The following is a 23,118-nucleotide window of genomic DNA, read 5'->3' on the forward strand; positions in this document are numbered from 1 at the left end:
TGAGTGAATTCTGAAAGACGAAAGGTTCATGACTTGTAAACGATGCTGAAGAATACTGACTGAAGTGACTTGTGATTTGTAAACAATGCTGAAGAACACTGAATGAAGAGATGACTTGTGATTTGTAAACAATGCTGAAGAACACTGAATGAAGAGATGACTTTTGATTTGTAAATTACGCGGAAGAACACGGAATGAAGAGAAGGCTTGTGATTTTTTTACAATGCTGAAGAGAGGATCGCTATGAGTACCATCAGCAAACGGAGACCCTCTACCTGATAGAAGACCCAGCAGTTAAACCGCAAGAGCAGGTGGACTAGGAGCAAAGGACTGCAATAACAGAACTGACCACCGGGCGGCCACAACAGAACCAGCATACCAGGGGTTAACCCGGCAGCGCAGAGCTTGATCACCTTACAGCAGCAAGTAACTTGCAGCACTGGCACCATAGCTAAGCATCAACCCCTTTTAATAAGGAAAGACTGCATCGGATTGGCTGGACGTGAACTGGGATACCTATTGGCTTGGTCTCCAACATGGTGGCTCCCTGCACAGAGGACACATGTGGAACCAGCACACAGCCACTACCGCTGGCCTCAGCCACCAAGACGCTGCACTCTAGCAACAGGACACTTGGAAACAGACACCTCCGGCTGCCATTCTCCGCTCCCCAGGACCCGAACCCCGGCCTCCAGATGCCCGGCAGCCACACCGGAGGATCTTGCTGCTGTAGCTCCTATCCATCACAGTGACACCAGCCAGCTAACAGGAAGGCCACAGGGACCACAACCAGATTCAAGACTCCAGATGCTGACAGTACCCCCCTTTTTAGGGTGGTCTCCGAACACCCACGCTGCTTAGTGGGATTCTTGGCATGAAAGGCACAAATCAGTCTTGGAGCATGAACATCCTCTGCAGCCACCCAAGATATTTCCTCCGGACCATATCCTCTCCACTCTATGAGATACTGGAGACGACCATACCTCTTGCGGAAGTCAAGAATCTTATGAACCTCGAATTCCTCATTTTGAGTAGCTTGCACCTTGGGAGGTTTAGGGAAAGCTGCTCGAAAATGATTTAGTACAAGAGGCTTTAGCAGAGATATGTGGAAGGTATTGGGAATTTTCAAATAGGGAAGCAGTTTCACATTGTAAGTAACAGAGAACACTCTTTTAATAGGATACAGACCGATGAATCTTGGAGCTAATTTTTTGGTAGGAACGTTGAGTCTGAGGTTTCTGGTGGATATCCAAACACGATCTCCCACTTTGAGACTAGGAACAGCCCTCCGTTTCCGATTGGCGTAGTTTGTTTATTCCTGGGAAGTCTTAAGTAGCGCATTATGAATTTTTCCCCACATCTTAGTGAATTGACGAAGAGCAGCTTCAGCAGCAGGAACCTCAAGAGCTGGGAGAGATTCGAAGGAAGGAACTTGTGGATGAAAACCATAGTTAATGAAGAAAGTAGTGGAATTGGTAGAAGAATGATATGGGTTATTGTGGGCAAACTCAGCAAATGGGAGGCAATCCATCCAGTCATCCTGAGCAAGGGACATGAACATCCATAAGAAAGTTTCCTGATCTTTTTAGGACAGAGCTGAGAGCTTTCCAGAATTTGGCGATGAATTGAAGACCCTGATCAGAAACTATTTCCTGTGGAAGGCCATGCAAATCAAAAATGTATGAGAAAAACAATTTGGATAGCTGAGGAGCAGAGGAAAGACCGGTGAGGGGTATGAAGTGAGCCATCTTCGAAAATAATTCCACAATGACCTAAATAGTGTTGTGCCCTCTGGAGACTGGCAAATCGGTTATGAAATCCATAGAGGTGTGAGTCCAAGGCTTTTCAGGTGTTGGAAGTGGATGGAGATGACCTGAGGGAGATGTTCGTGGACTTTTATGTTGAGCACACTTGGAACAGGCTGCTACAAATTCAAAGACATCCGTTTTAAGATGAGGCCACCAGTAGAATCGCTGAATGAACTTGAGAGTCTTAAGACCGCCGGCATGACCCATGAAATATGAAGAATGAGCAATTTCCTGCAAAGTTTTGGTGCTACAAAAGTTCTCCCCGGAGGAGGAAGAGGAACAGTATGAGTTGAAGCAAATGAAGCCGGATTCAGAATAAATTGTTTCAGAGGAGTTGAGTGAATCGTCTGTTTGAAAAGAACGAGAAAGTGCATGTGCTCTTCGATATAAGGTTCCTGGGCGGTTAAAGAGTTTGAAGGAGAACCGAGAGAAGAGAGTCCACCTGGCTTGCCGTGGGTTTAAACAAGGAGCTGTCTGGAGGTACAGAAGATTCTTGTGATCCATGATAACAGAGATAGGGTGTTGAGCTACCGCTAATAAATATCACCACTCTTCAAAGCTAATTTTATGGCCAACAGTTCTTGTTCCCCAATAGGATAATTTTGCTCTGCTTGGGAGAATCTATGAGAAAAATATGCACAAGGATGACTTTTCTCATCTTCAAAGAGCTGAGAAAGAACCGCCCCGACTTCCACTGAAGAAGCATCTACTTCCACCTGAAAGGGGCGACTGAGATCAGGTTGGCAAAGAATTGGAGCAGACATGAAGGCCTCTTTTAAGAACGTGAAGGCTTTCAGAGCCTCGGGTGGCCAGATCGAAGGATTGACTCCTTTCCTGGTTAACATGGTAATTGGGGCGATGATAGTGGAGTAGTTCTTGATACATTATCTGCAAAAGTTGGCAAAGCCAATAAATCGTTGGATCCCTTTTAGAGTGGTAGGAAGAGTCCAATCATGAATCGCTTGGACCTTGGTTGAATCCATCTGTAGCTCCTGGGTAATATTTGAAAAGAAAATAGTATTAAAACCCCTTTTCAGCGTCAGCGCCAGTGTGGGCTTGCATAGAGGGAACCCAGCAGCACTTAAGCTGTGTGCCCTCTGCCCTAACGCGCCACCATCTGTACCGGGGACCCTGGTAGTGTACTCCCCACTCAATTAGGGTGGGTGGCATGTTGTGAGGAGGAGCGCACACCGCTGTGGGTGAGCGAAACAACCCCCTTCAGGAGCTATGTCCTGTCAGCGGGGACCCGAAACATTAACCCTTCAAGAGGTTGGTACCGGTCCCCCCCTAAGTCTCACGATGCAGGCAGACTGGTGCCAACCCGTCCTGCCTGAAAACATCAAACTAAAATACATTCTGAAGAAAACTCTCTGGAGCTCCAGACAATGCACTAAACCGAGTCTGCAGGAGGGACACAGAGGGGAGGAGCCAGTACACACTAATGATTTCTTAAAGTGCTAGGCTCCAATAGACCCGAACTATACCCCATAGTACTAAGACCATCCCAGTATCCCCTAGGATGTTAGAGAAAGTGGGACATTCCTATTGACAATCCTTCATGACACTTTACCTAAACTAATCCCGGAGGAGTTGTCTTCCGTCTCGAAATAATAAGATTTTAAACCTACCGGTAAATCTATTTCTCCTAGTCCGTAGAGGATGCTGGGGACTCCATAAGGACCATTGGGTATAGACGGGCTCCGCAGGAGACATTGGCACCTATAAAGAACTTTTAGTATGGGTGTTCACTGGCTCCTCTCTCTATGCCCCTCCTCCAGACCTCAGTTAGAGAACTGTGCCCAGAGGAGATGGACAATACGAGGAAAGGATTTTGTAAATCTAAGGGCAAGATTCATACCAGCCCACACCAATCATACCATATAACCTGGAATACACATAACCAGTTAACAGTATGAACAAACAACAGCAACGGTCCAAGACCGATTTCAACTGTAACATAACCCTTATGTAAGCAACAACTATATACAAGTCTTGCAGATTTTTCGCACTGGGACGGGCGCCCAGCATCCTCTACGGACTAGGAGAAATAGATTTAGCGGTAGGTTTAAAATCTTATTTTCTCTTACGTCCTAGAGGATGCTGGGGACTCCGTAAAGACCATGGGGTTTATACCAAAGCTCCCAATCGGGCGGGAGTGTGCGTATGACTCTGCAACACCGACTGAGCAAACGCTAAGTCCTCATCAGCCAGGGTATCAAACTTGTAGAATTTAGCAAAGTGTTTGAACCCGACCAAGTTGCTGCTCGGCAAAGCTGTAATGCCGAGACGCCCCGGGCAGCCGCCCAAGAAGAGCCCACCTTCCTAGTGGAATGGGCCTTTACTTAATGTGGTAACGGCAATCCAGCTGTAGAATGAGCCTGCTGAATCGTGTTACAGATCCAGGGAGCAATAGTCTGCTTCGAAGCAGGCGCGCCAATCTTGTTGGCTGCATACAGGACAAACAGAGCCACTGTTTTCCTAATTCTAGCCGCCTGGCTACATAAATCTTTAAGGCCCTGACTACATCCAGGGACATGGAATCGTCCAAGTCACTCGTAGCCACAGGCACCACAATAGGTTGGTTCATATGAAATGAAGACACCACCTTAGGTAAAAATTGAGGACGAGTCCTCAATTCTGCTCTATCAACATAGAAAATCAAATAGGGGCTCTTGTGAGACAAGGCCGCCAATTCAGACACACACCTTGCAGATGCTAAGGCCAATAACATGACCACTTTCCAGGTGAGAAATTTCAACTCAACCGTTTCAAGGGGTTCAAACCAGTGTGATTTTAGGAACTGCAACACCACGTTCAGGTCCCACGGTGCCACTGGGGGCACAAAAGGAGGCTGGATGTGCAGCACTCCCTTTACAAAAGTCTGGACTTCTGGAAGAGAAGCCAATTCCTTCTGAAAGAATATCGACAGGGCCGAAATCTGTACTTGAACAGAGCCTAACTTCAGGCCCATATCCACTCCTGTCTGTAGGAAGTGGAGAAAAACGACCCAGATGTACATCTTCCGTAGGAGTATTCTTGGTTTCACACCAAGAGACATATTTCCGCCACATACGGTGATAATGTTTCGCCGTCACTCACTTCCTAGCCTTTATTAGAGTAGGTATGACCTGCTCCGGAATACCCTTCTCAGCTAGGATCCGGCGTTCAACCGCCATGCCATCAAACGTAACCGCGGTAAGTCATGGAACACGCAGGGCTGCTGCAACAGGTCCTCCCTAAGAGGAAGAGGCCAAGGATAATCTGTGAGCATCTCCTGAAGATCTGATTAGCAGGCCCTTCGAGGCCAGTCTGGAACAATTAGTATTGTCTGTACTCTTTTTTGCCTTATGATCCTCAACACTTTTGTGATGAGAGGAAGAGGAGGAAACACGTAGACCGATTGGAACACCCATGGCGTTACCAGTGCGTCTACTGCTATTGCCTGACGGTCCCAGGACCTGGAACAATACCTCCGTAGCTTCTTGTTGAGGCGTGACGCCATGTCTATTTGAGGAACTCCCCAAAGACCCGTTATCTCTGCAAAGACTTCTTGATGAAGTCCCCATTTCCCTGGATGGAGATCGTGTCTGCTGAGGAAATCTGCTTCCCAGTTGTCCACACCCGGAATGAAGACAGCCGACAGAGCGCTTACGTGATTTTCCACCCAGCAAAGAATCCTTGTGGCTTCTGCCATCGCAACTCTGCTCCTTGTCCCGCCTTGGCAGTTCAGATGAGCCACTGCTGTGACATTGATTGAATCAGCACCGGTAGGTTGCGAAGAAGACTCTCCACTTGTCGAAGGCTGTTGTATATGGCCCTTAATTCCAGGGAGCCAGTTCTCTGCAGCCTCTGTGAAGAAAATGGCGCTGGTTAGTGCTGAAGGATCAAGCTCCTCCCCCTCCAGCGGCAGGCTTCAGTCCCTCTTCAATTTTAATAAAATGGTGGGGAATCGTCTATTTGCTGCCTCCACAGCCTAATGAGACCCTTTTTTGCCCAAAACGAGGTTTATTGCTGCCCAGGGCACCTCCCCCTGCGCCCTGCACCCATCAGTGCCTGTTGTGTGTCTGTGTGCGGGAGCAATGGCACGCAGCTTACCGCTGCGCGCTTACCTCATGAAGATCTGAAGTCTTCTGCCGCCTGTGAAGTTTTCTTGCTTCTCATACTCACCCGGCTTCTATCGTCCGGCTCTGTGAGGAGGACGGCGGCGCGGCTCCGGGATGAACCCCTGGGTGAGACCTGTGTTCCGACTCACTCTGGAGCTAATGGTGTCCAGTAGCCTAAGAAGCAGAGCCTATCATTTAAGTAGGTCTGCTTCTCTCTCCTCAGTCCCACGATGCAGGGAGCCTGTTGCCAGCTGTGCTCCCTGAAAATAAAAAACCTAACAAAATTATTTTTTCCACAGAAAACTCAGGAGAGCTCTCTGCAGTGCACCCTTCTCCTCTGGGCACAATATCTAACTGAGGTCTGGAGGAGGGGCATAGAGGAAGGAGACAATACACACCCATACTAAAAGTTCTTTATAGGTGCCCATGTCTCCTGCGGAGCCCGTCTATGCCCCATGGTCCTTACAGAGTCCCCAGCATCCTCTAGGACGTAAGAGAAAATATGCTAAAGGAGTAAGACTGTTAGAGACACTCAGAGTCTGTTTCCTACTGTAACATGTGCCAACTTGGACTAAGTTACTGGGCATGGATCTATTTTTGGGCCAGATTTATTTGCTCTTCTTATGGGTTTAACACAAATCTTTTTATCTTCATTTCCTGAGCTATGTATGAGATACACCAGAGAATGTGGGGTGGAGACTGGTCAGATCTCTGGGCTGGTAACACAGTGACATGATGTGAGGGGGGGAGCAGGAGTATAATAGGGGCTGATGGCTCCTGATGTATAAGATACACCAGAGAGTGTGGGGAGGAGACTGGTCAGATCTCTGGGCTGGTAACACACAGTGACATGATGTGAGGGGGAGAGCAGGAGTATAATAGGGGCTGATGGCTCCTGATGTATGAGATACACCAGAGAATGTGGGGTGGAGACTGGTCAGATCTCTAGGCTGGAAACACACAGTGACATGATGTGAGGAGGAGAGCAAGAGTATAATAGGGGCTGATGGATCCTGATGTATGAGATACACCAGAGAGTGTGGGGAGGAGACTGGTCAGATCTCTGGGCTGGTAACACACAGTGACATGATGTGAGGGGGAGAGCAGGAGTATAATAGGGGCTGATGGCTCCTGATGTATGAGATACACCAGAGAATGTGGGGTGGAGACTGGTCAGATCTCTGGGCTGGTAACACAGTGACATGATGTGAGGGGGGGAGCAGGAGTATAATAGGGGCTAATGGCTCCTGATGTATAAGATACACCAGAGAGTGTGGGGAGGAGACTGGTCAGATCTCTGGGCTGGTAACACACAGTGACATCATGTCAGGAGAGCAGGAGTATAATAGGGGCTGATGGCTCCTGATGAATGAGATACACCAGAGAGTGTTGGGTGGAGACTGGTCAGATCTCTGGGCTGGTAACACTTAGTGACATGATGTGAGGGGGAGAGCAGGAGTATAATAGGGGCTGATGGCTCCTGATGTATGAGACACACCAGAGAGTGTGGGGAAGAGACTGGTCAGATCTCTGGGCTGGTAACACACAGTGACATGATGTGAGGAGAGCAGGAGTATAATAGGGGCTGATGGCTCCTGATGAATGAGATACACCAGAGAGTGTGGGGAGGAGACTGGTCAGATCTCTGGGCTGGTAACAGTGACATGATGTGAGAGGGAGAGCAGGAGTATAATAGTGGCTGATGGCTCCTGATGTATGAGACACACCAGAGAGTATGGGGAGGAGACTGGTCAGATCTCTGGGTTGGTAACACACAGTGACATGATGTGAGGGGGAGAGCAGGAGTATAATAGGGGCTGATGGCTCCTGATGTACAAGATACACCAAAGAGTGTTGGGAGGAGACTGGTCAGATCTCTGGGCTGGTAACACACAGTGACATGATGTGAGGGGGAGAGCAGGAGTATAATACGCACTGATGGCTCCTGATGTATGAGATACACCAGAGAGTGTGGGGAGGAGACTGGTCAGATCTCTGGGCTGGTAATACACAGTGACATGATGTGAGGGGGAGAGCAGGAGTATAATAGGGGTTGATGGCTCCTGATGTATGATATACACCAGAGAGTGTGAGGAGACTGGTCAGATCTTTGGGCTGGTAACACACAGTGACATGATGTGAGGGGAGAGCAGGAGTATAATAGGGGCTGATGGCTCCTGATGTATGAGACACACCAGAGAGTGTGGGGAGGAGACTGGTCAGATCTCTGGGCTGGTAACACACAGAGACATGATGTGAGGGGAGAGCAGGAGTATAATAGGGGCTCATGACTCCTGATGTATGAGATACACCAGAGAGTGTGGGGAGGAGACTGGTCAGATCTCTGGGCTGGTAACACACAGTGACATGATGTGAGGGGAGAGCAGGAGTATAATAGGAGCTCATGACTCCTGATGTATGAGATACACCAGAGAGTGTGGGGAGGAGACTGGTCATATCTCTGGGCTGGTAACACACAGTGACATGATGTGAGGGGGAGAGCAGGAGTATAATAGGGGCTGATGGCTCCTGATGTATGAGATACACCAGAGAGTGTGGGGAGGAGACTGGTCAGATCTCTGGGCTGGTAACACACAGTGACATGATGTGAGGGAGAGATCAGGAGTATAATAGGGGCTGATGGCTCCTGACTCCACGTTGGGAAAATACATATTACTCATTAGTTTGTACTGACAGAGGGTATAGGATAAGAGATGGCTGTAGTGACTGAGAAAGGAGAATATGTGACTCTTTTCTGTAATAAGTGTTTATTACTCACCTGTTCTGATATCTTTAGGGATCTCCTCCTCCTTACACTACTGATCACCCCTCACATACGTCTCTTCTTCTCCCTCTGTATCTTCTGCCTTTATATCAGTCACATACGTCTCTTCTTCTCCCTCTATATCTTCTGCCTTTATATCAGTCATATACGTCTCTTCTACTCCTTCTATATCTTCTGCCTTTGTATCAGTCACATGCGTCTCTTCTTCTCCCTCTGTATCTTCTGCCTTTATATCAGTCACATACGTCTCTTCTTCTCCTTCTGTATCTTCTGCCTTTATATCAGTCACATACGTCTCTTCTTCTCCCTCTGTATCTTCTCCCTCTATATCTTCTGCCTTTATAACAGTCACATATGTCTTTTCTTCTCCCTCTATATCTTCTGTTTTAATATCAGACAGACGTTCTACCTAAAAAAAAAAAAAACACTATAATGACATTTGTAGTCAGATTAAACTGTGGTGAAACAGTATAATATCAGTATATAAGACACACAGCTCCTCTAGAGATCATATAGTGACAGTCACTTTGGTATATTGTCGAGACCCTAAATCCCACCTACCTGATCCTCCTGTGGGATCCTGTGATTCTCCTCTGTACAATCCTGGGAATACAGAGGACGGGGACATCTCTCTGGGGTATCTCTGTTACTGGGCCCATCTGTAGGAGACACACAGTGACTGAGTACAGGGTATATATGTGATTATCAGATGATGTGTGTATATAGGTACCCTCATACCTGCTCTCCCCTGTACAATACATGACAGTCTCATCTTACCCAGTGATGTGAGGGGCCGGTGATTCTCTATCATCACGTCCTTGTACAGACCCCTGTGTTCCTCTATATACTCCCCCTCCTGCATGGAGACATAGACAGTGACATCCTGACACCTTATATTTATTTATTTATTAGCAGTTTCTTATATGGTGCAGCATATTCCGTTGCGCTTTACAATTAGAACAACAGTAATAGAACAAAACTGGGTAAAAACAGACAGACAGAGGTAGGAGGGCCCTGCTCGCAAGCTTACAATCTATAGGGAAGTAGGCATAGATACACAAGGATAGATGCTACCTATTGCATAATGGTCCACCAGATTGCTAGGTTCTTAATGGGTTGTATGATGATACCCCACAAAGTTATCCAAGTGTCAGGAGGGTGTGAGACTAAAGAAAGACAAGATATGTGATGTTATGAATATTCTACAGAGGATGTAATTAGATAGGGAAGCACTGAAGGTTATGTGGGTGGGTCAGGAATTTGATAGGTTTGTCTGAAGAGGTGAGTTTTCAGGGAACATTTAAAGGTTTGGAGACTAGAGGCGAGTCTTACTGTGCGTGGGAGGGCATTCCACAGAGTGGGTGAAGCCCGGATAAAGTCTTGTAATTTTGATCTTCTGGTCATTGTGTCTTCTCATGTATCAGTGAGTGAGGTGGAGGCACCGTAATGGGGCTCTGGGTCCTGCTTAGTCCTCCTGACACACAGGAACGGCTGCTTGGTGTCTCACACTTAACGGGTGTCTTCTTCACTACTGTGCAATCCTGCGAAATGAGGGAGACATCAATATCATTGTAAATACTCCAAGATCCCCTCACCTCCCCAGGCATGTCCCTGTATTATTATTATTATTATTATTATAGATATAAGCGATGTCACTGTTTTACTCCCAGATCCCCTCACCTCCTCAGTTATGTCCCTGTATTATTACTATAGATATAATTGATGTCCCTGTGACACTCCCAGATCCCCTCACCTCTCCCGTCATGTCTCTGTAGTATTATTATTATTATAGATATAAGTGATGTCCCTGTGATGCTCCCAGATCCTCTCACCTCCTCAATCATTGTCCCTATAGTATTACTATAGATATATGTGATGTCACTGTGAAACACCCAGATCCCCTCACCTCACCAGACATGTCCCTGTATCATTACTAGAGATATAAGTGATTTTACTGTGACGCTACCAGATCCCCTGACCTCCCCAGTCATATCCCTGTATTATTACTAGAGAAAGAAAGGATGTCACTGTGATATTCCCAGATCCCCCTCATCTCCCTAGTCAAGTCCCTGTATTATTCCGATAGATATAAGTGACGTCACAGTGATGCTCCCAGATCCACTCACCTGCCCAGTCATGTCCCTGTATTATTACTATAGATATAAGTGATGTCACTGTGACGCTCCAAGATCCCCTCACCTCCCCAGTCATGTCCCTGTATTATTACTATAGATATAAGTGATGTCACTGTGACGCTCCCAGATCCCCTCACCTCCCCAGTCATGTCACTGTAATGATACGATCATACTGTAAATCTTGCATACTAATGTTTCAACAATAAATGGATGAAAAGTATTTAGAAGAAACAATAATGGTGAATTGTATCAGTTAAAGAAAACAATTTAGTATTATCCTTTATTTATATGGTGCCATAAGGCAGTGCTATAACTAGGCATTTTAGCGCTGTGTGCAAGAAACGGCATTAGCGCCCCCTCTATATAAGACAGGGGCACTGCGCGCCGCAGGCGCGTGCAAAATATACAGGGGCGTGGCTTCATGGGGAAGGGGCGTGGCCACAAAATAATACCAATTCATACTATGGTGCACAGTAGTCTCCACTATTCAAATTACGTTGCACAGTAGCGCCACTACACCTGGTAGAGCCCCTTTTACACATTACGGCAGACAGTCCCCCTTTTTACACATTGCGGCAGCCAGTCCCCATTTTTAGACATTACGGCAGACAGCGTCCCCTTTTTATACATTACGGCAGACAGCGCCTCCTTTTTTACACATTACAGCAGAAAGCGAGCCCTTTTTACACATTACGGCAGAGAGCGTCCCCTTTTAACACATTACGGCAGACAGCGTCCCCTTTTTACACATTACGACAGGCAGTGTCCCCTTTTTACACATTACTGCAGACAGCGTGCCCTTTTTACACATTACAGCAGACAGCGTCCCCTTTTTACACATTACAGCAGACAGCGTCCCCTTTTTACACATTACGGCAGACAGCGTCCCCTTTTTACACATTACGGCAGACAGCGTAGAGAGATAGAGATAAATAAATAGAGATATAAATAGATACTTACCATCTCTCCCCATTAGCAGTCAGGCTTCTCAGTGCTGGCAGATCCCGGGCAGGAAAGAAGGAGGAGGAGGGAGGGGGACTGGAGCCGCAGCAGTGCTATGTAATTGGTAGAGGCACCGATGTAGCAGTCCCCTCTCCTTCCGCATTGGCTGGCCGCACGCTTACGTGCCTTCATCCGTTGTTCCCGCTTACGTCCTTTAGTGCCGCCGGCGAGAAAGCACCAAGAGGACCGGAGTTACAGGCGCCTGTAACACACCGCGGCTACGGAGAAAAACACCAGCAGCACTAAAGGACGTAAGCGGGAACAACTGACTCCCCAGCCCCGGACGGGGTGAAGGCACGTAAGCGTCCCTACAAACTTTTTATCTGAACGCTGAAGCACTGCAAGCACTCTGCATTGTGATTACGGATCACTAGGAACTCATTAACGGACTTTTGCGGACACAGAACGTCCCGCCATAACTTGTGTCTGACGAGTCACCATTTTCACACAGAGCTGGAGACCGGTCTCCAATATATATCATTTTTTAATTTTATAATCATATACAAAATGTTAATTGTTTATTTTATTTCTATTGACACCTGTACTGTATGTTAAGTGTTAATACCGCAAAGAGCGCGCTCAGATATTAAGACATGAAATAACACTGTCATCTTAACGAATATTAGCCTATTAAATAAGTTCAATTTTAGACAGATCCCATTGCCTTTATATTACTACTATTGTACATTTATTATACCTATATATACTCTGTATACAATTTTACACACCTCAATCAGCATAGAAAGAGAAAATAGAATCTCACTGTATTCTCTTGTCATTTACCATTTTTCAAAAACTCAATTCTTGCATGAAACTGCACCCTATTTCTTTAGTAAATTACCAATTTTGAGCATTATCCAGTAGCGCCAAAGGTTGGTCCCTTCCCCCTAGAGATTGCAAAACAAGGAAACAACCGAAAAAAGTTTCCTACTCTAACCTGGGCTGCAAGGATACCTGAACATACAAGTAACCATTATAGGGAGCGCAGAGCACACCCCCAACTATGCTGGATAGTGAACCTGATCTAGCGAGAAGTCATCTGCTTTGAAGCAGGACACCCAACCTTGTTGAGATCATAAAGGGCAAACAGAACGTCTAAATTTTGTGAAGGGAAGTTCTCTTCACATAAATCTTCAAAGCCCTCACAACATACAAGGACTTTGAAGTAATTGAGGAGTCAGTAGCCACTGGCACCACAATAGGTTGATTGATATGAAAAGCCGACACAACTATCAAAAGAAATTGCTGACGTGTCCTGAGCTCAGCTCTATCTTCATGAAAAATCAAGTAGGGGCTCTTGTAGGACAATGCCCGCAATTCCAACACACATCTAGCAGATGCCAATGCCAACAGTGTGACCAAGAAACTTGACCTCAACCTCCTTTAAAGGCTCAAAACAATCCGATTGCAGGAACTGCAGTACCATGTTAAGGTTCCAAGGTGCCGTAGGAGGCACAAAGGGAGGTTGGATGTGCAGAACCCCTTTCAAGAAAGTCTGAACCTAAGGGAGGGCAGCCAGTTATTTCTGGAAGAGAATGGACAAGGCCGAAATCTGGACTTTTATGGAGCCCAGGCACAGGCCCACATCCACCCCTGCTTGCAGGAAGAGGAGAAACCGTCCAAGTTGAAACTCCACCGTAGGAAACTTCTTGGTATCACACCAAGACACGTACTTTTTCCAAATCTGATGGTAATGTTTTGACGTTAACCCCTTCCTAGCCTGTATCAGGGTAGGAATAACCTCACTTGGGATACCCTTCTGAGCTAAAATCTGGCATTCAACCTCCATGCCATCAAACGTAGCAGTGGTAAGTCTTGATAAGTAAACGGCCCCTGTTGCTGAAGGTCCTCTCGAAGAGGAAGAGGCCTTGGATCTTCCAGCAGTAATTCCAGAAGATCCGCGTACCAAGCCCTTCTTGGCCAGTCCAGAGCAATGAGAATCACCTGAACTCTTATTCTTTTGATTATTTTGAGGATCCTTGTGATGAGCGGAAGAGGAGGGAACACATACACCAACTTAAACACCCACGGAGTTACCCTGGTGTCCACCGCCACTGCCTGTGCATCCCTCGACCTGGAACAATACCTCCAAAGCTTCTTGTTGAGGCGTGAGGCCATCATGTCTATTTGAGGTATGCCCCAAAGACTTGTCACCTCTGCGAACATCTCTGGGTGGAGGCCCCACTCTCCCGGATGGAGATCGTGTCTGCTGAGGAAGGCAGCTTCCCAGTTGTCCACTCCCGGAATGAAAATTGCTGACAGCGCCACCATGTGCTTTTCCGCCCAGAGGATTATTCTTGTTACCTCTGACATTGCAGCTCTGCTTTTCGTTCCGCCTTGTCGGTTTATGTAGGCCACTGTTGTTGCATTGTCTGACTGAACCTGAGTGGCCTGATCTTTTAGAAGATGTGCCGCTTGTACACGGCCCTTAGTTCCAGAATGTTTATTGGAAAGATGGATTCCAGACTTGACCACCTTCCTTGGAAGTTTTCCCCCTGGGTGACTGCTCCCCACCCTCTGAGACTGGCATCCGTGGTTAGGAGGATCCAATTCTGAATCCCGAACCTGCGACCCTCTAGTAGGTGAGAAGATTGCAGCCACCAGAGGAGTGATATTCTGGCTTTCGGTGACAGACGTATCCTCTGGTGCATGTGAAGATGAGATCCCGACCATTTGTCCAGGAGATCCAGTTGGAACGACCGTGCATGAAATCTTCCGTACTGTAGAGCCTAGGAGGCAGCCATCTTCCCTAGAAGGCAAATGCACTGATGAACCGATACACGGGCTGGCTTCAGGACATCCCGGACCATTGTTTGTATCACCAACGCTTTCTCCTCCGGCAGAAACCCCTCTGTAGTTCCAAGTCGAGGATCATCCCCAGGAAGGACAGTCTCCTTGTCGGATCCAGATGCGACTTTGGAAGATTCAGGATCCAGCCACGATCCTATAGTTGAGTCATGAGAGCAATACTCTGTAACAGCTTCTCGCTGGAAGACGCTTTTATCAGCAGGTCTTCCAGATAAGGAATTATGTTCACACCCTGCTTGCGGAGGCGTAGCATCAGCTCCGCCATCACCTTGAACACTTTTGGTGCCGTGGAGAGGCCAAACGGCAGCGCCTGGAACTGATAGTGACAGTCCAGTAGTGCAAATCTGAGATAAGCCTGGTGAGGCGGCCAGATCGGGATGTGAAGGTATGCATCCTTGATATCCAGGGATACCAGGAATTCCCCTTCCTCCAGACCTGAGATCACCGCTCTCAGAGACGCCATCTTGAAATTGAATTCCCTCAAGTAGGGGTTCTATGACTTTAGGTTTAATATCGGTCTTACCAAACCATCCGGTTTCGGTACCACAAACATGTTTGAATAATAACCCTTGTGCTGTAGGTGAGGTGGAACTGGAACAATGACATTTGACCTTAGCAACTTTTGAATGGCTTCCTGTAGGATAGCACTTTCTGTCAGCGAAACTGGCAAGCCTGATTTGAAGAATCTGTGAGGTGGAAGTTCCTGAAACTCCAGTCTGTACCCATGGGTAACAATATCCATTACCCAGGGATCCAGGCATGAGGACGCCCAGACATGACTGAAATTTCTTAGTCTTGCTCCCACCTGCCCGATCTCCAGGCTGGGAGGTCCACCGTCATGCCGAGGATTCTGAGGGAATAGAACCAGGTTTCTGATCCTGGGAATCTGTGGGTGCAGGCTTTCGGGATTTCCCCCAGCCACCTCTAAAGGCAGTGGAGGGGGATTTGGACTTTTTTTGCTTTAGCGGTCCAAAAGGACTGCATTGCAGATGTAGGATATGATTTCTTAGTCGTGGTGTAGCAGAGGGAAGAAAAGTTGACTTACCAGCAGTTGCCATGGAGATCCACGCATCTAATGATCCCTTTTAGGGATCTGAATTTTTTTCTCCGGGTTTTCTCAGGAATTTCAAACAATGCGTTCAATTCCTTAGACGCAGGGAAGGTAAGGGAGGCTTTCTTATTGTCTGTAAAGTAAGCCTCCTCCATCTGCTCAGGAACCTTATCAGTAATGTGTAAAACATCCTTAATAGCCTCAATCATGAGTTGCACCCCCTTAGCAAGGGATGCCTCTCCCCCCGTATATCCCCATCACCGTCCTCTGAATCACAGTCGGTATCCGCGTTGACAAGCATTATTTTTGCAAGAGCACGCTTTTTATGATATATATCAGGGGTCCTGGATGAGGTAGTGGGAGTTGAACACGATAAAACCTCTACAGATCTTTTCAAACCCTGTGTTTCAGTCTCATTATGAGCTATCCTAGAGGAAATCTGGGATATCATTCCCTTAATAGAAGCCACCCATTGGGGTTCGGATTCAGAGGTCTGACACAGTACATTGCATTCCTGGGTACATGGAATAGACTCCTCTGGAGAAGATACACACTCTGCAGCACAAGATACAGAGTTCCTACACATGGTAATGTGAGATATATATATATATATATATATATATACACACACACACACACACACACACACACACACACACACACACACACACACACACACACACAGAGAGGAAAATGTCAGACACAGTCTCCCTGTACCTTTCTCTTTAAAAAAATAATAAATCTAAAAGAACTCCTAGGAGCTCCCCTAGCTGTGACCAGCTCCTCCGTGCACATTTTCTAAACTGAGTTTGGTAGAAGGGGCATAAAGGGAGGAGCCAGACCACACTATTAAACTCTTAAAGTGCTCATGGATCCCAAGGGTTAGGTGCCATCACAGGGAGTATGGAGTATAAGATAGTGTAAGTAAGAGAAGGCAAGGTAAATGATGGAGAAAGCCCTGCTCTTGCAAGCTTACAATCTAAAAGGTGAAGGGCTAACACACCGGGGTGACATAGAAGGGGTAGACTGTGAGCGTGGACAAGAAGGTTAGGAGGATAGTTGGCTGGGGTTGGTGAAGAAGTGGGTCTTGAGAGCCCAATTTAAGTTTTGTAGAGAGGTGGAGAGTCGGATGGGAAGAGGTAGAGAATTCCAGAGACAGGGAGCAGCACGTGAGAAATCTTGTAGGTAGGAGTAGGTAATCAGTTGGCAGGAGAGGCGGCGTGCATTAGCAAAGCGAAGAGGACAGGTGGTGGTGTAAAGAGAGATAAGGTCAGAGATGTAAATGGGGGAGGAGTGGGTGAGGGCTTTTTAAGTGAGTTTGAGACGTTTGAATTGGATTCTGAAGGGGAAGGAGAGCCAGTGAAGGGCTTGTAGGAGAGGGGAGGTGGACTTAGGACATTTGGTGAGGAAGATGGGCCAGGCAGCAGCATTGAGGGTAGATTGGAGTGGAGATATGTATGTCTTTGGGGTGCCAGTCAGGAGGAGATTACAGAAGTCCAGTTTGGAGATGACCGGTGAGTGGATCAGGGTCTTGGTGGAATTCTGGGTGAGAAAGGGTCTGATCCTAGAAATATTTTTTAGATGAAAATGGCAGCACTGTGAGAGATGCTGAATGTGTGGTGTGAAGGAGAGGGAGGATGGAAGGATTACTCTAAGACAGCGCACTTGGGGGCTAGAGGAGATAGTAGTGCCATCAATAGATAATGAGATTGTACGAGGTGAGGTTATGCGGCAGGGAGGGAAGATGATCAGCTCGGTCTTAGACATGTTAGGTGTAATAAAGCGCTGGGACATCCAAACAGAGACAGCAGGAAGACAGTTGGATATATATGAGGAGAGCAGGGGAGAGGTCCGGAGAGAGGAAAGATAGATTTGGGTGTCATCAGCATAGAGATGATATTGGAAATCAAAAGAACTAATGAGCTTACCTAGTGAGGATGTATAGAGAGAAAAGAAGAGGACCAAGAAGAGAACCTTGGGGTACACCTACAGTTAGTGGAAGTGGGGGGAGGTGGAGTCATGAGAGGAGACAGAGTAGAGAATGGTCAGAGAGGTAGGAAGACAGCCAAGAGAGGGCAGTATCACACAGACCAATAGAGTGAAGGATCTGCAGGAGAGGGTGTGGTCCACAGTGTAAAAAACAGCAGAGAGGTCAAGAAGAATAAGTAGAGAGTAGGATTTAGCAGCATGGAGGTCATTGCAGACTTTTGTAAATGCAGTTTCAGTGGAGTGGAGAGGACAGAAGCCAGACTGGAATGGGTAAAGCACTGAGTGTGAGGAAACAAAGAAAGTAAATATTATAAAACAGGCCGCTCCACCTGTAGAGTAGGATGCCACAGGCCGCTCCTCCTGTCTATTATGACAACACAGGATACTACCCCTGTATATTATGACAACACATGCCGCTCCCCCTGTATATTATGACAGCACAAGAAGCTACCCCTGTATATTATGACAACACAGGTCGTTCCCCCTGCATATTATGACAACACAGGCCGCTCCCCCTGTATATTATGACAACACAGGCCACTCCCCTGTATACTATGACAACACAGGCCTCTCCCCTTGTATATTATGACAATACAGGCCGCTCCTCCTGTATATTAGGACAACACAGGATGCTCCCCCTATATATTATGACAACACAGCCTGCTACCCCTGTATATAATGACAACACAGGCCGCTCCCTCCCCCTGTATATTATGACAACACAGGATGCTACCCATTTATATTATGACAACACAGGCGGCTCCCCCTGCATATTATGACAACACAGGCCGCTCCTGCTGTACATTATGACAACACAGGATGCTACCCCTGTATACTATGACAACACAGGCCGCTCACCCTGTATATTATGACAACACAGGATCCTACTCCTGTATACTATGACAGCACAGGATACTACCCCTGTATATTATGACAGCACAGGATGCTACCCTGTATATTATGACAACACAGGCCACTCCTTCTGTATAGAAAGACAATACATGCCGCTCACCCTATATAATAGTAACAAAACACAACAGACCCCTCCCCCGTATAAAAGGGCAACACAGGCCGCTCCCCCTGTAGAGTAGGACAAACATGCCGCTCCCCTGTATATTAATACAGCTCCCCTGTATATTAATGCATCACAGGCCCCTATCTCTGTATAGAATTATGGTAACGGCGGGGTCTGCGCCACCTGTATTAGGGTAACGGCGGGGTCTGCGCCACCTGTATTAGGGTAACGGCGGGGTCTGCGCCACCTGTATTATGGTAACGGTGGGGTCTGCTCCACCTGTATTACAGTAACGGCGGGGTCTGCGCCACCTGTATTACACTAACGGCGGGGTCTGCGCCACCTGTATTATGGTAACGGTGGGGTCCGCGCCCCCCCTGTATTACGGTAATGGTGGGGTCCGCGCCCCCTGTATTACGGTAACGGAGGGTTCTGCGTTCCCTGTATTAGGTAATGGCGGGGTCTGCGCCATCTGTATTGCGGTAACGGCAGGGTGTATGCCACCTATATTATGGTAATGGCGGGGTCTGCGCCACCTGTATTATGGTAATGGCGGGGTCTGCGCCACCTGTATTATGGTAACTCTGGTGTCTGCGCCAGTTGTATTACGGTAACGGCAGGGTCTGCGCCACCTGTATTAAGGTAATGGCGGGGTCTGCTCCACCTGTATTATGGTAACGGCGGGGTCTGCGCCACCTGTATTACGGTAACGGCGGGGTCTGCGCCACCTGTATTAGAGTAACGGTGTGGTCTGCGCCACCTGTATTACGGTAACGGCAGGGTCTGCGCTACCTGTATTACGGTAACGGCGGGATCTGCGCTACCTGTATTACGGTAACAGCGGGGTCTGCGCCACCTGTATTGCGGTATTGGTGGGGTCTGCGCCACCTGTATTGCGGTAACGGCGGGGTCTGCGCCACCTGTATTGCGGTAATGGCGGGGTCTGTGCCCCCAGTATTATGGTAATGGCGGGGTCTGCGCCACCTGTATTACTGTAACGGCGGGTGGTCTGCGCCCCCTGTATTACGGTAAACGCGGGGTCTGCGCCACCTGTATTACTGTAACGGCGGGTGGTCTGCGCCCCCTGTATTACGGTAAAGGCGGGGTCTGCGCCACCTGTATTACGGTAACTGCGGGGTCTGCGCCACCTGTATTACGGTAACGGCGGGCTCTGCGCCACCTGTATTACGGTAACGGCGGGCTCTGCGCCACCTGTATTACGGTAACGGCGGGGTCTGCGTCACCTGTATTACGGTAACGGTGGTGTCTGCGCCACCTGTATCACGGTAACGGCGGTGTCTGCGCCACCTGTATCACGGTAATGGCGGGGTCTGCGCCACCTGTATTACGGTAATGGCGGGGTCTGCACCACATGTATTACAGTAATGGCGGGGTCTGCGCCACCTGTATTACGGTAATGGCGGGGTCTGCACCACCTGTATTACGGTAACGGCGGGGTCTGCGCCACCTGTATTACAGTAATGGCGGGGTCTGCGCCACATGTATTACAGTAATGGCGGGGTCTGCGCCACCTGTATTACGGTAATGGCGGGGTCTGCGCCACCTGTATTACAGTAATGGCGGGGTCTGCACCACCTGTATTACGGTAACGGCGGGGTCTGCGCACCTGTATTACGGTAATAGGACACTAGAGTGTCAGCCACCTGTACAGGGATAATGCAGCACCAGAGGCTGCTCCAGCTGCACTATAACAAGGCACCAGAGGCTGCTCCCCCTGTAGTACAGAACTTGACACCAGAGCTGCTCAGCCTATAGAATAATAATAATAATAATAATATCATTACCTGCTGCCAGACACAGCAATGGCTGCTCTCTGCTCCTGCTGCCTTGTGGGAATGATAGAAGGAAGGCGGAGCTCAGACCAGGGGAAATGGCCGCCGCTCCTGACGTCACTACACGGCCAGGGAACCTATTGCTGCTGCCGGACTGGTCTACAAGAAAATGGCCGCCGGCCTCCTGCACTGAGGATATATATGGTCATTACAGAGCGCGGACTGTGGGCGGGGTGTAGGAGGGGTGCGGCCAGTAACTAGGAAGCGGCCTGTGCCAATCATTCCCTCCTTCCGGCCTGTGCGGTCCACCTTACTTCCGGTCACTGCATTCCATTCCACACCCGGGAATCCTCACTGTCCGTAGAGTGGCGTCTTACTATACAGGAGTAGCAGCCTGTGGTGTCCTTTTATTATTATTAAACAGGGGGAGCAGCCTGTGGTGTCCTGTTATTATTATTATACAGGGGGAGCAGCCTGTGGTGTCCTGTTATTATTATTAAACAGGGGGAGCAGCCTGTGGTGTCCTGTTGTTATTATACAGATGGAGTGGCCTGTTGTGACCTGTTATTATTATTATTATACGGGGGAGCAGCCTGTGATTTCCTGTTGTTATTATTATTATTATTATTAATATTATACAGGGAGAGCAGCCTGTGGTGTCCTGATATTAATATTATACAGGGGGAGCAGCCTGTGGTGTCTTATTAATAATAATAAGACACCACAGGCTGCTCCCCCTGTATAATATTAAAATCAGGACACCACAGGCTGCTCCCCCTGTATAATAATAATAATGTTGTTGTTATTATTATTATTATTATTATTATTATTATTATTATTAACAACAGGACATCACAGGCTGGTCCTCCTGCATAATACTAATAACAAGCCACCATAGGCTGCTCCCCCTGTATAATTATAATAATAACAGGACACCACTGGCTGCTCCTCCTGTATAATAATAATAATAATAACAGGACATCCCAGTCTGCTCCCACTGTTTAATAATAATAACAAGACACCACAGGCTGCTCCCCCTGTATAATAATAATAATAATACTATTATTATACAAGGGGAGCAGCCTATGGTGACCTGTTGTTGTTGTTGTTGTTGTTGTTATTATTATTATACAGGGAGAGCAGTCAGTGGCGTGCTGTTGTTATTATTATACGGGGGGAGCAGCCTGTGGTGTCCTGTTGTTATTATTATGCAGGAGGATCAGCCTGTTATGTCCTGTTATGTTTATACAGGAGGAGCAGCTTGTGCTGTCCTGTTATTATTATTATTATTATTATTATTTTATTATTATTCTTTTTATACAGGTGGAGCAACCTGTGGTGTCCTGTTATTATTATACTGGGGGAGCAGCCTATGGTGCCCTGTTGTTGTTATTATACAGGAGGAGTATCCTGTGTTGTCCTATTATTATCATTATACAGCAGGAGCAGCCTGTGGTGTCTTATTATTATTATTATACAGTGGGAGCAGCCTATGGTTTCCTGTTATTAATACTATAAAGTGGAGCAGCCTGTTGTGGTGGTGGTGGTGTTGTTATTATACAGGGGGAGCAGCCTGTGGTGTCCTGTTGTTGTTGATGATGTTGTTGTTGTTATTATTATTATTATTATACAGGAGGAGCAGCCTGTGGCATCCAGATGTTGTTGTTGTCATTATTATTATTATTATTATTATTATTATTATACAGAAGGAACAGCCTGTGGTATCCTGTTAGTATTATACAGGGGGATCAGCCCGTGGTGTCCTGTTATTTTTATTATACAGAAGGAGCAGCCTGTGGTATCCTTTTAGTATTATATAGGGGGAGCGGCCTGTGGTGTCCTATTATTATTATTATTATTATTATTATTATTATTATTATACTGGGGGAGCAACCTGTGGTGTCCAGTTATTATTATACAGGAGAAGGAGCCTGTGGTGTCCTGTTGTTGTTATTATTATACAGGGGGAGCAGCCTGTGGTGTACAGTTGTTGTTGTTGTTGTTATTATTATACAGGAGAAACAGCCTGTGGTGTCCTGTTATCTTTTTTTTATTATTATACAGAGGGAGCACCATGTGGTGTCCAGTTGATGATGTTCTTATTATTATTATACAGGAGGAGCAGCCTGTGGTGTCCTGATAAAAAAATTTATACAGGGGGATCGGCCTGTGGTGTCCTCCTGTTGTTATTATTTTTATTGTACAGGGGAAGTAGCCTGGGGTGTCCTGTTGTTAGGATTTTTATACAGGAGGAGCAGCCTGTGGTGTCCTGTTATTATTTTTATACTGGGGTGCAGCCTTTAGTGTTGTTGTTGTTGTTTAAAATTATTATTAGTAATTTTATTATATGTAATTGTGGGGATTGAAAATATTGCTCAAATTCTAGGATATATTAAAGCAGAGACCATAATATACCTGGCATGTGTAACAGATGATAATTGGAGCAGTATGGAGCAAATGTATATCACACTCCTGGGAGTGCCACTGTGACATCAATTATATCTATAGTAATAATACAGGGACATGACTGGGGAGGCGAGGGGATCTGGGAGCATAACAGTGACTTCACTTATATCTATAGTAATAATACAGGGACATAAGTGGGGAGGTGAGGGGATCTGGGAGCATC

At 47.0% G+C, this 23,118-nt stretch overlaps 1 protein-coding gene across 1 annotated transcript in view; it reads left to right on the top strand.

Moving 5' to 3' along the window:
* The first annotated feature begins 2,570 nt into the window (after positions 1 to 2,570).
* The window catches only part of LOC134983268 (gastrula zinc finger protein XlCGF57.1-like), a 47,066-nt gene continuing 26,518 nt past the window's right edge, over positions 2,571 to 23,118 (top strand). Inside the window, exon 1 of the mRNA XM_063948991.1 lies at positions 2,571 to 2,654. Within this exon, the coding sequence (XP_063805061.1) occupies positions 2,571 to 2,654 (84 nt within the window). The remainder of the gene's footprint in view (positions 2,655 to 23,118) is intronic.

Source organism: Pseudophryne corroboree, assembly GCF_028390025.1.
Source record: "Pseudophryne corroboree isolate aPseCor3 chromosome 3 unlocalized genomic scaffold, aPseCor3.hap2 SUPER_3_unloc_11, whole genome shotgun sequence".
Taxonomy (NCBI): domain Eukaryota; kingdom Metazoa; phylum Chordata; class Amphibia; order Anura; family Myobatrachidae; genus Pseudophryne; species Pseudophryne corroboree.